General features: G+C 37.5%; 2 protein-coding genes across 2 annotated transcripts; one reads left to right on the top strand and one right to left on the bottom strand.

The window, feature by feature from the left end:
- Window positions 1-8,853: 8,853 nt before the first annotated feature.
- LOC308079838 (GTPase IMAP family member 4-like) lies at window positions 8,854-11,778 on the bottom strand. The gene is made up of 5 exons (XM_080421448.1): window positions 11,722-11,778; window positions 11,009-11,453; window positions 10,822-10,896; window positions 10,672-10,709; window positions 8,854-9,782 (listed from the first exon to the last, which is right to left on the bottom strand). The coding sequence occupies exons 1-5, from the start codon at window positions 11,729-11,731 to the stop codon at window positions 9,154-9,156; spliced, it is 1,197 nt and encodes a 398-aa protein (XP_080277574.1). The 5' UTR covers window positions 11,732-11,778; the 3' UTR covers window positions 8,854-9,153.
- A 117-nt stretch (window positions 11,779-11,895) lies between these two features.
- LOC308079839 (GTPase IMAP family member 9-like) lies at window positions 11,896-13,448 on the top strand. The gene is made up of 2 exons (XM_080421449.1): window positions 11,896-11,971; window positions 12,222-13,448. The coding sequence occupies exons 1-2, from the start codon at window positions 11,950-11,952 to the stop codon at window positions 12,917-12,919; spliced, it is 720 nt and encodes a 239-aa protein (XP_080277575.1). The 5' UTR covers window positions 11,896-11,949; the 3' UTR covers window positions 12,920-13,448.
- The last annotated feature ends 362 nt before the right edge of the window (window positions 13,449-13,810 follow it).

Genomic DNA, 13,810 nt, shown 5'->3' with positions numbered 1-13,810 from the left:
GTAAAAATGTGTGTACTTAGCCATGGTTCACATGACGCCATAGAGTTAAAAAATAAGACGCTCGTCTGTCATGGGATGACAGTCATGTTTCAGGGCTAGTGTGTACTCGGAGTTACAGACCTGGCTGTTTGGATGGAACCCCCTCAAGGAACCCTGAGGGTGACTCATTCCTAGGATCCCACTTTGATAATTAAAAGTTCTCTCAAACATTTTATGTTTGAAAAAATAAATAATAATAATAATAATTATTATTATTATCATCATTATTATATAACATGGACCCCCATTTGTCCTGCATCAATTAAGTGAAAATGTTATTACAAATGTCTCACACATTTTCAAGATTAAAACAAATATATATATTTTGATAGGCAAAGTGTAATAGTGTTAAAATTGTTAAACTGTTCCTCATTTTGCTGGGGACCTGGAACCCCCTCAGTGACACCTAGGGAATCCCCTGGACAATCCTAGACATTCTGTTCCAGTTTTATCAAATATGGGTTTTATGCATACAGAGTTTGGGTTTTATCTATCCATCCACCATCTTTGGTTAATGCATGGCAGTTGGCATCCATATGCACTGCATTACTGCCATCTACTGGATTGTTACAGCTTCATAGTACAAACTCTTTCCAAAACCCTTTCACAGCATTGTCCAAAAAGTAAAACATAAGAGAACCTTTCCCACCACTGCATGACCTTCCCTGAATATAACACACTGGCCATGCACATTTTCAATTTCAGCCCAATCTGACCTGGAGTGTTGGCTTGCATTAGACACATATAGAACTTCAACTTTATTATATGGATTATTCTTATAGTTCAATCACTGGATAGGCTATAGTAACATTTTGTAGCCCAGTGTTTAATAGATTAAAACGTTTACACCTTGAATCATAGTCAATAAACATGAGATCAAAGTACTTTTTTGGTGGGAGGTTATTTCAGTGGACATGTAATTTCTCATATCCATAATCCAATTATTTTCTGCATCATGCATGTCAGAATAGGTGTGTTGGGTTTCTTGGACATTCACATCCTCTTCCTTGTATTTAGCAACTATGACAAACAGATGGCAGCAGAGACCCAACGTACTGCTGATGGTATTAATTTTAGCTGTACCTACATTGTAAGATGCATTTGTGTGGTCAGATGACTAGAAAAAGTGCCAAATAAATGCAGTCCATTAATTTACTCTGTCAGTCAGAGGCAGGTTGTGGATAGTTTGAAAATTCACCTGCAGATGACAGGAAGAGTTAGATTTCAAACCTATGTTTATTCATTAATAAACCTGTGGCGATGTTTTAGCATTCTAATGTTCCAGGAAGATAAAGGCTGTAGTTTCCATTTTCTAGAGATCCCAGTCAATTATGGCATTGACAGGTTTAATTTAAATCCACAGTGCACACTATTTGAAGACATTCACACACATTCATTCAGGGCACATTCACATTCCCTGAATGAATAACAACCTGCCTGCCTATTATTTATAGTTGGTAATTATATCTTCATTCCTGTGGAGGGCAGTGTTGTTATTGTAGGTGTTTGGACAATTTAGACATGTGTGCTCACAAACATATTCAGCTTGAACTCCACAAACCAAAAATGAATGGCTGACCTTAAATAATAAGAAATTATACCCAGATCTATACCCAATATCAATGAAAAAGCTATGTATTGAATGATGAACTGCATACACCAGGGACCAAAAATAACTTACAATTTTACTTAAAAAAGCACCTAAATTAGCTTTTTAGAATAAACCAGTCAGTGTGTGAGAAGTGAAAGAAATTGCTCAATTTCAAATAGTGCTTACATAAATGAAGATGTTCATTCTTTAGTATAAACTACAGTTTATCTAATTCAGTGGTTCTCAAAAGTAGGGTGCGGGGACCACCGGGAGTCCCCAGCCAAATTACTTGAAATGGCATCAAAATCTGGTTTAACAGACTCCCTATATACATCAGCAATTTGAAAATAGTCTAACTATAAGCTGAGCTTGTAGATCAGAGATTGGGACACTTTTGAAACATTTTGACAACCCAAATCTTGTATGAAGGTCCCTTGCATAAAATATTTTCAGATGGGGGTCCGTGGCCAAATACATATTAATTTGTGGGTCCTTGACATGAAAATGTTTGAAAACCACTGATCTAGTTGCCAGGCCTACATGAGGCTTTTTCGGTCGGTCGGTCGGTCTGTCCCTCTTTTCCTCCCTGTCTCTCTTTTTTATTGGCCAAGCTTCGCGTGACGTAGTGCTCTGATCTTCAGATTTCAACCACTAGGGGTCTGGCAGTGCTCCGAGGAGCACTTTTTCTAGTTTACACATCTGTCCAAAGGACTGCAACACTTCAGTAAGGTCAGGTGTATAGTATGACAGCAGTGTCTTTTTGATCTGATGGAGATGAATAGCAGTAACACAGGCTACAACTCCCTTCATCACAGTACAATTATTACAGGCTACCTAGTCAAACTGATGCACTTTCATTGATGAGGTGGAATTGAAAGACCAACTGTAGGCCTAAATGTTGCACAGAAGACAGCATACAGTAGAGACAAGTGAGAGAATACACGTGTGTGTGTGTGTGTGTGTGTGTGTGTGTGTGTGTGTGTGTGTGTGTGTGTGTGTGTGTGTGTGTGAAAAAACAGTGAGAAAACAAACATAAATCTGCTTGTGCATTATAATATGGCATTTGGAACATGTTCGTGCAAGTTCACCCTTTAATTATGGCTTCCAGTATCAGCTATTATAGGAAGACGCTCAATTTGGAGGAGGTGTTGTTTCCTTTATCCATGATTGACGTCTACTGTGTCTGACAAGTATCTCAACTGTATTGTAGGTAACAATAACAATGTTCTGTCTGTGTGTGTGTGTGTGTGTGTGTGTGTGTGTGTGTGTGTGTGTGTGTGTGTGTGTGTGTGTGTGTGTGTGCGTGTGCGTGTGAGTGTGTGCGTGTTGTATTGTGAGAGACAACAGTGAAAAACAAACATAAAACTGCATGTGCATTATAATATGGAATTTGGAACATGTTTGTGCAAGTTTACCCTTTAAATATGGCTTCCATTCCATAACGAAAGATTAAACGTTAATTTAAAAGTACACTCTAGGTCAAAGTCCTGTGTACAGTGTCTGAAATTGTCTGGCCCATGTAATAAGACTGTTGAGACTTCTGAGATGAAGACAATATACATTATCTTTAATATACTGTATATTCACTGTTTGAACAGAAACTCAGTTTATATTTTTAATTTTTGCCCAAATATTTGAGACAGTGGCTTTTAGAAGTCCCGTTTAGTACATATGATCAGTTATTTGCTTTTTACCAGTGTTTATCTCTAAACCACTGCTTGGACACCATGTTTGAAGAGTTTTCTTTGAAGGCCAACTAAGGTCATCTGTTCAATCTAAGTCGTTGTGATGTTGGTCTGGCTTATTACATTAATGGTTAATGAGCAGGTTGCTTTCAGCAAACTCCATGGAGCTTAGTGAACATGGACTATTTATAGTGGTTTTAAACACATTTTATATTTTGAATGAACAATGTGGCCATTTCACAAATATGCATCCACGCTTGAACATAAATCAGTTATGGCTGGATCAATAGGCGATGATGTCCATACACAATATAGTAATGTTTGTAATAAAGCCTGATTTATATTTCATCGAGGGATGGTGTTGCTCACAGAAGATCAGTTGAGATGCTGTTGTGTGATGAAGGCTTTAAGAGGCTGCTGATAAAGTACTGAGTGTGACTGCAGCAAGCCTGCAGGTTGGATATCATTATAAAGAGGTGACTGTTAAATTGTTTGGCCCCGTGTCCACCAGGATGTTTTTTTCCTGAGTGCAGCGCATGTGTTAAATGATAATGGGAGCGCCGCAGAACTTTGTACACACACTTCCAGTAGCCCAATTTTTCAAATCAGCCTAATGGTGGCGCTATAACACCCTTCACAGTTTGGCCTATAACTCTTGAACCGTAGGTTGTACAATAAATTTTATGGATCCTAATGCAGTTTTTGCTACTACTTGTACATATTTTGTCCAAAACTCACACAAATCTGTACACATTAAATCTGTTGTCACGTGATCAAGATGTATCTGTTAGCTTTTTTAGATGCCATTCAGATTGGCTACGATTGGCTATCAAAGATTGTGGGAGGGGCCCGTTTTGCAAAAAAATATCGCAAATCATGAATGCAGTGTTCGATTGTCGTGAAACATTGCACATATACTCAATGTTTTCAAAACGGCCTGATGAGCTTCCCCTTTTGGGCCTTTTGGGCCTCGGCCTATAACTGTTGAACCGATACCTATATTTTATAACTATAAATGTTTTTTCCCCTGGATTCCTTGGATCATGACGCAACTCCCACCATTTTGTTTACTTCACAACACACTCCTACAACTTTGGTCCAAAGCCCACACAAATCGCACACATTATCTCTGAAGTCATGTGATCACAATACACCGTATAGGTAAGATTTCTCATATACCATTCCAATTGTCTATAACTTCCTTCCAAAATTTGCAGGCCCTGGGTAGACAACCCGGCCTGGTGGAGACCTGTCCTCTGAGGAGCACACTTTTCTAAGTAAGTTTTATTTTGTTATGCCAATTAGGCTACCAATATTCCCCACACTCGTTTATTCCCTGTCACTGACCCCTACTGTACAGTGTCAGTTGGTCATGTGGGAGCATAGATATAGAAACCTAGATACCTCATTGGCCTCTGCAGTTCGTTGGAGCCATAGAGGTATAATATAACTAGAGGGCGGATTGCCCCGCCCCCAGCTATCATTTCAATGAATGTGCTCAGTGGCGTTTTGAAGCACCCGGAAACCTGCCGGAAGTAGAATTATTGGTTTGATTTTGTACCTCCATAGAGTTATGAGCATGCGCACTAGTGTCCTTTTTGCGTTCTACGGCAGCCCGTGTGTCAAGGATTGAACGCGAGATATTTATTAAATACACTCGAGATGCCTATGTATAACTAAATGCATATGTGTTTATGTATAATATGTTTACATATTTATATCTATATATATAAATATCTCTCAGCATGTTTTGCGCGTGCATGTATTTCTCCCCGCCTGCAGTTCCAGCTTTGGCCACTGGGGTGGCAGCTTCAATGTTTCTCAGCAACTCTGGGGGCTTGGTTGGAGCAACTTGTATCGCGGCCGCCATTTTCGCGTAGGCAAACGGACACTCAAAGTGACTACTGGCCAATCACAGCGCTCACAGCGCGTTCACTACAGGCCAATGACAGTGCGTCTTTTCTAAGACCTGTCAGAATCTAGTTGTCCCGCCCCCACCTGCCTCTGATTGGCCTACCGAACGCCCCCTTCTGTGACACACGCGGAAGCTTCAGGGAAGCTCTCCTACGCTAAAATGGCGCCCAAGATACACATGCCTCAGAGCCGAAGGAGGCGTCTACCTCATAGAGGTATAATATAACTAGAGGGCGGATTGCCCCGCCCCCAGCTATCATTTCAATGAATGTGCTCAGTGGCGTTTTGAAGCACCCGGAAACCTGCCGGAAGTAGAATTATTGGTTCGATTTTGTATCCCCATAGAGTTATGAGCATGCGCACTAGTGTCCTTTTTGCGTTCTACGGCAGCCCGTGTGTCAAGGATTGAACGCGAGATATTTATTAAATACACTCGAGATGCATATTTATATGTAAATGCATATGTATGTATGTATAATATGTTTACATATTTATATGTATAAATATAAATATCTCTCAGTATGTTTTGCGCGTGCATGTATTTCTCCCCGCCTGCAGTTCCAGCTTTGGCCACTGGGGTGGCAGCTTCAATGTTTCTCAGCAACTCTGGGGGCTTGGTCTACCTATATATGTCTATGTGTGGGAGGGCTGAAAAGGCTCCCTGACCAACCTGTAAGAGTCACAAGTGCAACGACAGAGATCACCCTCACTGCCCGGCTTCACACCATCAAACACGGCCAGTTGTTTTCACCTGGCCAAGCCAGAGGCACTGTGGTTGAATTGAACTCCTTGTCTCTGATGGTGGGTCCACACACACACACACACACACACACACACACACACACACACACACACACACACACACACACACACACACACACACACACACACACACACACACACACACACACACACACACACACACACACACACACACACACACACACACACACGGTTTGATCTTTCATCAACCCAAAGAATGTTCATGGCGTGTGACTGCATCAAGCCTGCAGGGTGAAGCACAGTCAGTTTTCTTGGCTGTTGAACATGTTATTAATACTTCCAGTAGACCCATAATGAGGTGACAGTTTGTTGTTATCCAAGGGATGATTGTGAAATGACGTTATTATGGTTTGTCATTTTTCATAGATGTTATTTCATTTTAAAGTGGGTTTGCTAGTGTAATTTGACCGTTAAAGACTTGTTTTTATTTAAATTAGCTTTAGATTTAGCTTGTCAGGGGTGAAATATTGTGTAATAGCTCAACAAAATATACCATTGTAAAATTAGCTGTAAAATTAGCTGGAATTGGAAGATAGATTTAATATCCACCCAAAGTTTATGTATGAAATAAATTGCTTGAAAGGGGGCCCCTAGAGCCTTAAACATAATACTTCATGTTAATTTTTTTGTTGTAGCCCAAAGCATTAACAAATCATTTCTAAATGTACAAATTAAACATTTAAAAATAATCTGCAGTTTACGATTGTCTTACAAAATAATTATTACATTTTCTTCTAGGTAGGTCTTAAGCCTGGAATTATAGTAATCGAATTATACACTTTATATACTGTGCTCAAAAGACTAATGCCTCGATAGTTAAGGGTATTCGTTTTGGGGGGATTTTGCTATTGGACTTACAATGGAATAGTCCCAGTTTCAAAACAAAAGTCAAATAAAACATAGAGTGCCTCTGTGAACCAGGTACTTTTAAGTATTTCATTTGTTAATTCGTCAAAACCTGAGGCTTTGCCCACCTTCAAGGCAGCAATAGCCATTTTCACCTCCTCAATATTAATAACCTCATTTAAATATAGCTCTGTAAATATAGCTGTTTGTATTTGTTGATGACGTGTATTAATTTGTTAATATTCTATGTTCTGTTGATGAACTGAATACATAGGAATAATGGAAATAATGGAAACAAGTCCGCAGGACCTTTTTGTGTTATCCTTTTAGCCTAAATGTTTTACTGATCCGTGCTGTAAATGTTTTTTGACTAATGATTTGAAGTATTTAATCAATCAATCAAAGACTCTTGCCACTAGGGGTCAGTGTTTTCTAAGTATGTAACATAGAGCAGGTTTTTGTTCCCAACAAAAAAAGCTAATCATTCCTTTCTACACAACCTAGGAAACATCATGCAAGCAGAGACAGGGAATATTTGGTGAAATCAGTTGGAGTTGTGTTGGCTTATTGTAATTAAAACAGTGGTTCTCAAACTGTGGGTCCAGACTGCATTACTGTAATACAGTGAGCACGTTGTCATACACTGTTGTACACAGAACCCAGTTGGCTCACACCTCAAATCAAATCCATAGTGTACACTGAGGCAATCCTGAAGTCACTGAAATTATTACAATACACTTTAGTGCTCCTTTAGTGCTCTGATTTATTGTGTTTTGTGTTTTGTCATAAACCCCAGACTCATGGGAAGGAGCCAGACAAAACACAATACATCAAAATCAAAAACACAAAAGTACAAAACATAACTTGAAACTAAGGGACAATTAGGCCTAAGTAAAAGCAGGGATGGAAGAAGTACTTATATGTTTTACTTAAGTAAAAGTATCAATACCCTATTGTAGAAATAGTCTGTTACAAGTTCGGTATTAAAATTACAAAAGTATTGGCATCAAAATGTACGTAATGTACCAAAAGTAAAAGTACTCATTATGCAGAAGGACCCATTTCACAAGTTTTCAAATGTGTAACACAAAATAAAATCCTTTGAAAATAGCAGATCTACAAGCTCACAACACATTGCCAAAGTGTGTATATATATACTGTAGGTCTGAAGTGGTTTTGTAATAATAAACAAAATCTACAAAGTAATTCAATTTTTCAAATAATTATAGTGGAGTAAAAGTACAATATTTACCTTTGAGATAAGTAAGTAGAAGTAAAAATATTGAAAATTTTAAGTACTCCAGTACAGTAAAAATATCTCAAAATTGTACTTACGTACAGTACTTGAGTACATTTATCTCCATGACACAATCACCATGGGTATTATTATTATTATTTTTTTCAATATGGCATTTAATTAAAATAAGCTTGTCTTATGTTTTTTATTATTATTTGTATTTTTTCATTTTTCATTTTGATTCATTAGTATTATTTTGCCCTACTTTGACTTTATTCTGGCATCCTACTATTTATCTCAATTTGAAGCACTTTGGGCTACATTTTATGTATGAAAGGTGCTATAGGCCTACATATAATATACAGTTATTATTATTACATTTACTTAGTTACTTTACACCACAACAGTAACGTCAGCGGCAGACGCAAGCCTCTGCAATCTGTAAAGTTCAGTGTTAAATATCAGTCTCAATAATATTACTTGCTAAAAACAATAATATTAAACCTTACATAAACAAATGCAATCCTTCATTACTGTAATTTTACACACACCAGTACCATGTAGTTAAAATACCCAACTATAAAACCATTAAACGTAAAGACCCTCAATCACCACACCGCTCTACAACCTATCCAGTAGGCTACATTTATACTAACCAATAGAATAGACTGTTAATGCAAAAAAAATCTGCATTCCGTAGAGGGTCGAGTAACATTTGTGGTGTCTAAATAATCATAATCAAACAGTAAAATCCCAAATTGTTCTAATTGAATTCATTTATTTTCCATTGTAGAATAAAAACATTGTATACAGTTATTCATTTAATTCATGTTGTTCTCTGCATACAAATAGATTCAAAACATTTTAAAAAGGAGTAAATAGTCATTGACTGCATTAATTTGTTCTATGCATACAATAGAAAAGATTAGCACATTATGATAACTTCCTGATGATCACATCATTTTACAGTATAGGAAATGTTTTCCATAAATTGGGAGCAACAGAATTTCACAATGATTAATCCAACTAAAATATTTTAGTGGACAGCTTTGTCAGACCTAGACATGTGTCATGTCCTGATCCTCTCCCTGGTCCTTACCCTGCTCTGTACCTTTGATTAGAGTTTGCACAATCTGCATTAAGGTTTCCACCTGCTGTCTATCTGGGTTTCTGTTCTCAAACACATGGATCCTGTTAGCACACTGCCCAATTATGCTCGCCAGGGCAGGGAAAGTGCGTTTCACAATATCTAATGTTCCCATATCTGTTTTGTCATCAGCATCTCTTAGGTCTTCCCCACAAGTAAAGAGAATAATTGTTTTCTCTTCAATTTTCGGATCAACAGCTTGTGCCAACTTGTTCAGTATGTCTCTCTCACCATCTGTGAATCTGCTCACCTGCATCACTAGTAAGTAAACACAAGATCCTGACTGACAGAGCTCTCTGCATTCCTTCTTATGATTTTCTGGTGATTCCATGTTTTCATGAAAGAAGTCTGGTGTATCAATTACAGTAACATCAAAGATATCACAGATAATACCACGTTCCACCTGAAGATTTCTAGTAACCGGCATGGAGCTTGGTTTTGATCGGAATACTTGTTTCTTTCCCAGGATTGTATTTCCACATGCACTCTTTCCACTGCCCTGCTGTCCAAGCAGAACAATCTTGATGCGGTCATGGTCTCCTGTGTCAGAATTTAAGAGAAGAAAATTAATTATAAGATTATCACCCAGGCATTTATCATTGCCCAAGCATACTGTATCTATCATAAAAGGATATGTCTGGGTGTGGAGCAGGTGTGCTTCCTCTGGTTGCCTCAATGATTGTGGGGGTGCTCAGTTACAAACAACAGTGAGAATTAAAAAAAAGAAGAAACAAAGAAAAGTGTGAAGAGCGGCACACCAATAATTTAAATGCAAGTCTTGTCTCAGAAGTACATTCTTTTTACACAGCGTAATTTTTTATTTTAGCTTTATTTTACTAGGAAGTCTCATTGAGATCAGAAATATCGTTTACAAGAGAGACCTGGCCAATATAGTAATCCATTAAAATACAACATTATCATCCACAATAAAAACTATTCAACCATTTTACCTCAAGAAAAACAATGACATGCCTCTCTCACCACATCCTTAATATAATCCATAATAAAAGAATGTGCATTTGAGTCAAGCCTTGCATTTACATTTTTGGTGTTCCACTATTTCCATTTTTTTGTGCTTTTAATCCTAGGATCTTTGCGTATCAGCCTGAGCCACAGGAAGGAACATAAGGAAATCCCAGCTCCCAGGAGTATCACTGACAGTTATTTTAATCTATCTATGCAATAAAGTGTTGATTAAATGCTATTTTCTTGTTTTCTTGTTAATAAGTAAGGAGATTGTTATGTGATAAATTATTGCCCAGCAATGTTGTCCTTGTTACCCAACATCGGGCATGGTTGCATCAGCTCTCACCTACAGCTTGAGCCAATCTACAGCAGCAGCTGGTATGATTAATTCCAAGGTGACAATTTTATATTTTTATATTGTAGATCTAGTGTGCTAGGAAGCAATTGATAATGTATTGCATACCTCTCTCAGTCTCTGTGATGTTGTTTCCAGAGGGTGGTCTACAATACAAAGGGAAAACATTTTTTATTTTATTTTTACCAGACAAGGACAATATTTTGTTGATACAATAAAGGTGTGTGTCATTTGGGTTGACTTGTGGCTCAGAAATACCTTTTTGCAATTGATCCATCCTCCATCTCTTGCATGTCACTCACATCTTCATCATTTTGTCTCTTACTCTCCAGTCTAAAAAAAATATCATAAAATGCTGAAGAATAACTTTAAAATAAATCTGCATATTCTGCAAAAACAATAACATTATCCACAAACAATATCCTCATAGACTTTTCCCCTTTACCTATTGGTGGTGGGAACCGTGGGATGATACACTTCACTCAGCTTTTTGAATAACTCACTTAGAGAGCAACCCGTGAATGGATATTTAGGAGTGGGGTCAGACTTCATGCGCAATGGCAGAACAACAAGGAAATCATCTCTACCAGTTATCTCCTCTAGCTGTTGAACTAGCTTTTGGATCTCAACTATATCATCTTCATCTATCAAAACCAAGGACATGTGAGGTTCAAATTTCAACATTTTGTCCTTGATTTCCTTTCTTTCCTTTTCCTGATTTCCTTCAATATTTATCTCCAGAATTTCAAACTTGTCATTTTGATTAGTTTGCTTAGTTTTTCTTGTAAAGTGAAGTGATTTTTCTTCTTTCGGGTCCTTAATTCCGAGAATGAAGTATTGAAGGTATTTTTTTGTTGTGCCTTTTCTTCCCAAGAGAGCAATCTTCATTTCTGTGAAAACATAACAAAAACTTATTGTGTTAAAATGTTTAGCATGCTTTCAATTCAATTAGCAGTGTGTAGTGCTGAAGTAGTTTAAAAAATGGAATCCAATATTACTGTAACAACATTTTCATTACTATTGCAATTAGAATATAGTTTTCAAATAAACATTCATCATTCTACCAAGTTCCATATATGTAATATATGTTATATATATGTAAATGGATGAATAAAAATATAGACATAATAAGAGTTATAATTAAAGTAGCCTACTTACTCTCAGACATTTTCTCCTGCTTGCATGTGGCAAGCTGTGCTCCTCCAGAGAAATGGGCTGGAACCTGATGTGTGGCAGTTTTAGTGTGCCTGTTATGTAAATAATATGTTAATAAGGGGGCGTGTTCAAAGTAATCTTTGCAGATATAAACTGAACATACCTGTATATGTTCACAATATCTTCACATTCACCATTAACTGTTCCTTGACAGCTGATTCAAGTGAAGATATGGCTTCTTCAACTGCTGCAGGTAAGTCAAGAATCCACATAAAAATATTTAACTTTAATTCACACATTATTATTATTTCATACACACACACACACACACACACACACACACACACACACACACACACACACACACACACACACACACACACACACACACACACACACACACACACACACACACATACATACATACATACATACATACATACATACATACATACATACATATCATATAAATATAAATATAAAACATTTTTGTTTGTGTTTAGGTGGAGAGCTGAGAATTGTCATGATTGGAAAAACTGGCGTGGGGAAAAGTGCTGTCGGAAACACCATCTTTGGAGAGAATAATTTAAAAATTAATGAGAAGACATTTAAGTCTGTTCTCTCTTCCAACTCGACGACTACGTCTTGTGAGAAGACAACAAAAATGGTGAATAACAGAAGCATTAGCATTATCGACACACCAGGACTCCTTGACACAAAAATGACTCAGGAGGCTCTCACAAAGGAAATTGGAAAATGTATCAAGCTCGCAGGCGCTTGTGGTCCTCATGTATTCCTGCTTATCATGTCAACGACCAGATTCACCCCAGAAGAGAAGAATTCTGTAGAAGCCTTGCAGGAGCTGTTTGGGACACAGTCTGACAAGTACATGATTGTGCTGTTCACCCGTGGTGATGATCTTGAAGAAGAGGGAGTCACCATTCAAGAGTTTGTGCGTGAGGCCAATCCAGATCTTCTAAAATTAATCCAACGCGTTGGAGGCAGGTTCCATGCCTTCAACAACAAGAGCAAAGACAAAAAACAAGTGGATGAGCTGATCAAGATGATTGATGCCATGATCCTTGTAAATGGAGGGTCAAGCTACACAAATGAGCTGTTCAAAGAAACACACAAGGACACGTTCTTTAAAGATTTGTTGCAACGTGTTAAAAGATTCATGGTGAAACTGGTGTCTTTTTAACCAGCTTTTGCATTAAACACCTCTCTCTCTAAAAGAGGAAATTGTCAAAAGTGTTAGCATACAGGTGTATACAGTAATGCATCACCTGTACGAGAAGCATTTCTTGCCTTCCGTAGGGCCTCCTACAAATTGCGATTTTTTAAAATCATGCAAATTATCCATACTGGACTCTGTATATTTGATTTGAGTCATCAAGGATAAAGCAGGGAAAATGTATGCTTTGTATAATTACAGACCTATTGCTTTACTTAGCATAGCCTACTCTCCAAAGTGCTGGAGAGAATTCTGTTGAACAAGCTGGAAATGTATATTGTTACAGCTGATAACCAGTTTTAAAAGAAAACACGACACAGATATGTGTATATTCGCTTTAAAAGACATTATAGCAAATTGTAGAAGTCTATACATTCCACCATGTTTCTATGTTTTATCGATTCGTCTAAAGCATTTGATAGCTTGAATCGTTTATTTTTGTCATTTGGTATGTGATATAGACCTTGCGTCTGCAATAAAGATTGAATTGAATTGATTTCACTGTGCATTTCTGTTATTTGACCTGCTTTGTGTTGTCTCTATTCTAACTCTTCCAGCATGTAATTGAAATGTATTTTCTGTTTATTAAGGAGCTGGAGATATAGGGAGACCCCTGTTACTGAACAAACACTCAATAGCAAAAAATAAATAAAATAAAAACGTTTTGTCACATTACATTACGTCATTTAGCAGACGCTTTTATCCAAAGCGACTTACAATAAGTGCATTCAACATAGTAGGAGAACAAAAGTACTAATCACCAGAATTAAGTGTATTCTCTTCTAAAACAAGCAACTAAGAGTATACCTAGCGCTAAGGTAAAAGTGCAATATATCAGCTACCTACTTTCATAAACAG

Source organism: Gymnoscopelus braueri, assembly GCF_963280865.1.
Source record: "Gymnoscopelus braueri genome assembly, chromosome: 23".
Lineage (NCBI taxonomy): Eukaryota > Metazoa > Chordata > Actinopteri > Myctophiformes > Myctophidae > Gymnoscopelus > Gymnoscopelus braueri.
Note: the sequence above shows the minus strand (reverse complement) of the source record. Positions and strands in the feature narration are given on the sequence as shown.

Bases quoted from the DNA above. Each gene is read 5' to 3' on its own strand.
- LOC308079838 (XM_080421448.1), bottom strand. The intron at 10,897-11,008 runs GTAAAGGGGAAA...TATTTTTTTTAG, and splicing joins ACGGTTCCCACCACCAATAG to ACTGGAGAGTAAGAGACAAA. The intron at 9,783-10,671 runs GTATGCAATACA...ATTCTGACACAG, and splicing joins CATCACAGAGACTGAGAGAG to GAGACCATGACCGCATCAAG.
- LOC308079839 (XM_080421449.1), top strand. From the start codon at position 11,950: ATGGCTTCTTCAACTGCTGCAG. The intron at 11,972-12,221 runs GTAAGTCAAGAA...GTTTGTGTTTAG, and splicing joins GGCTTCTTCAACTGCTGCAG to GTGGAGAGCTGAGAATTGTC.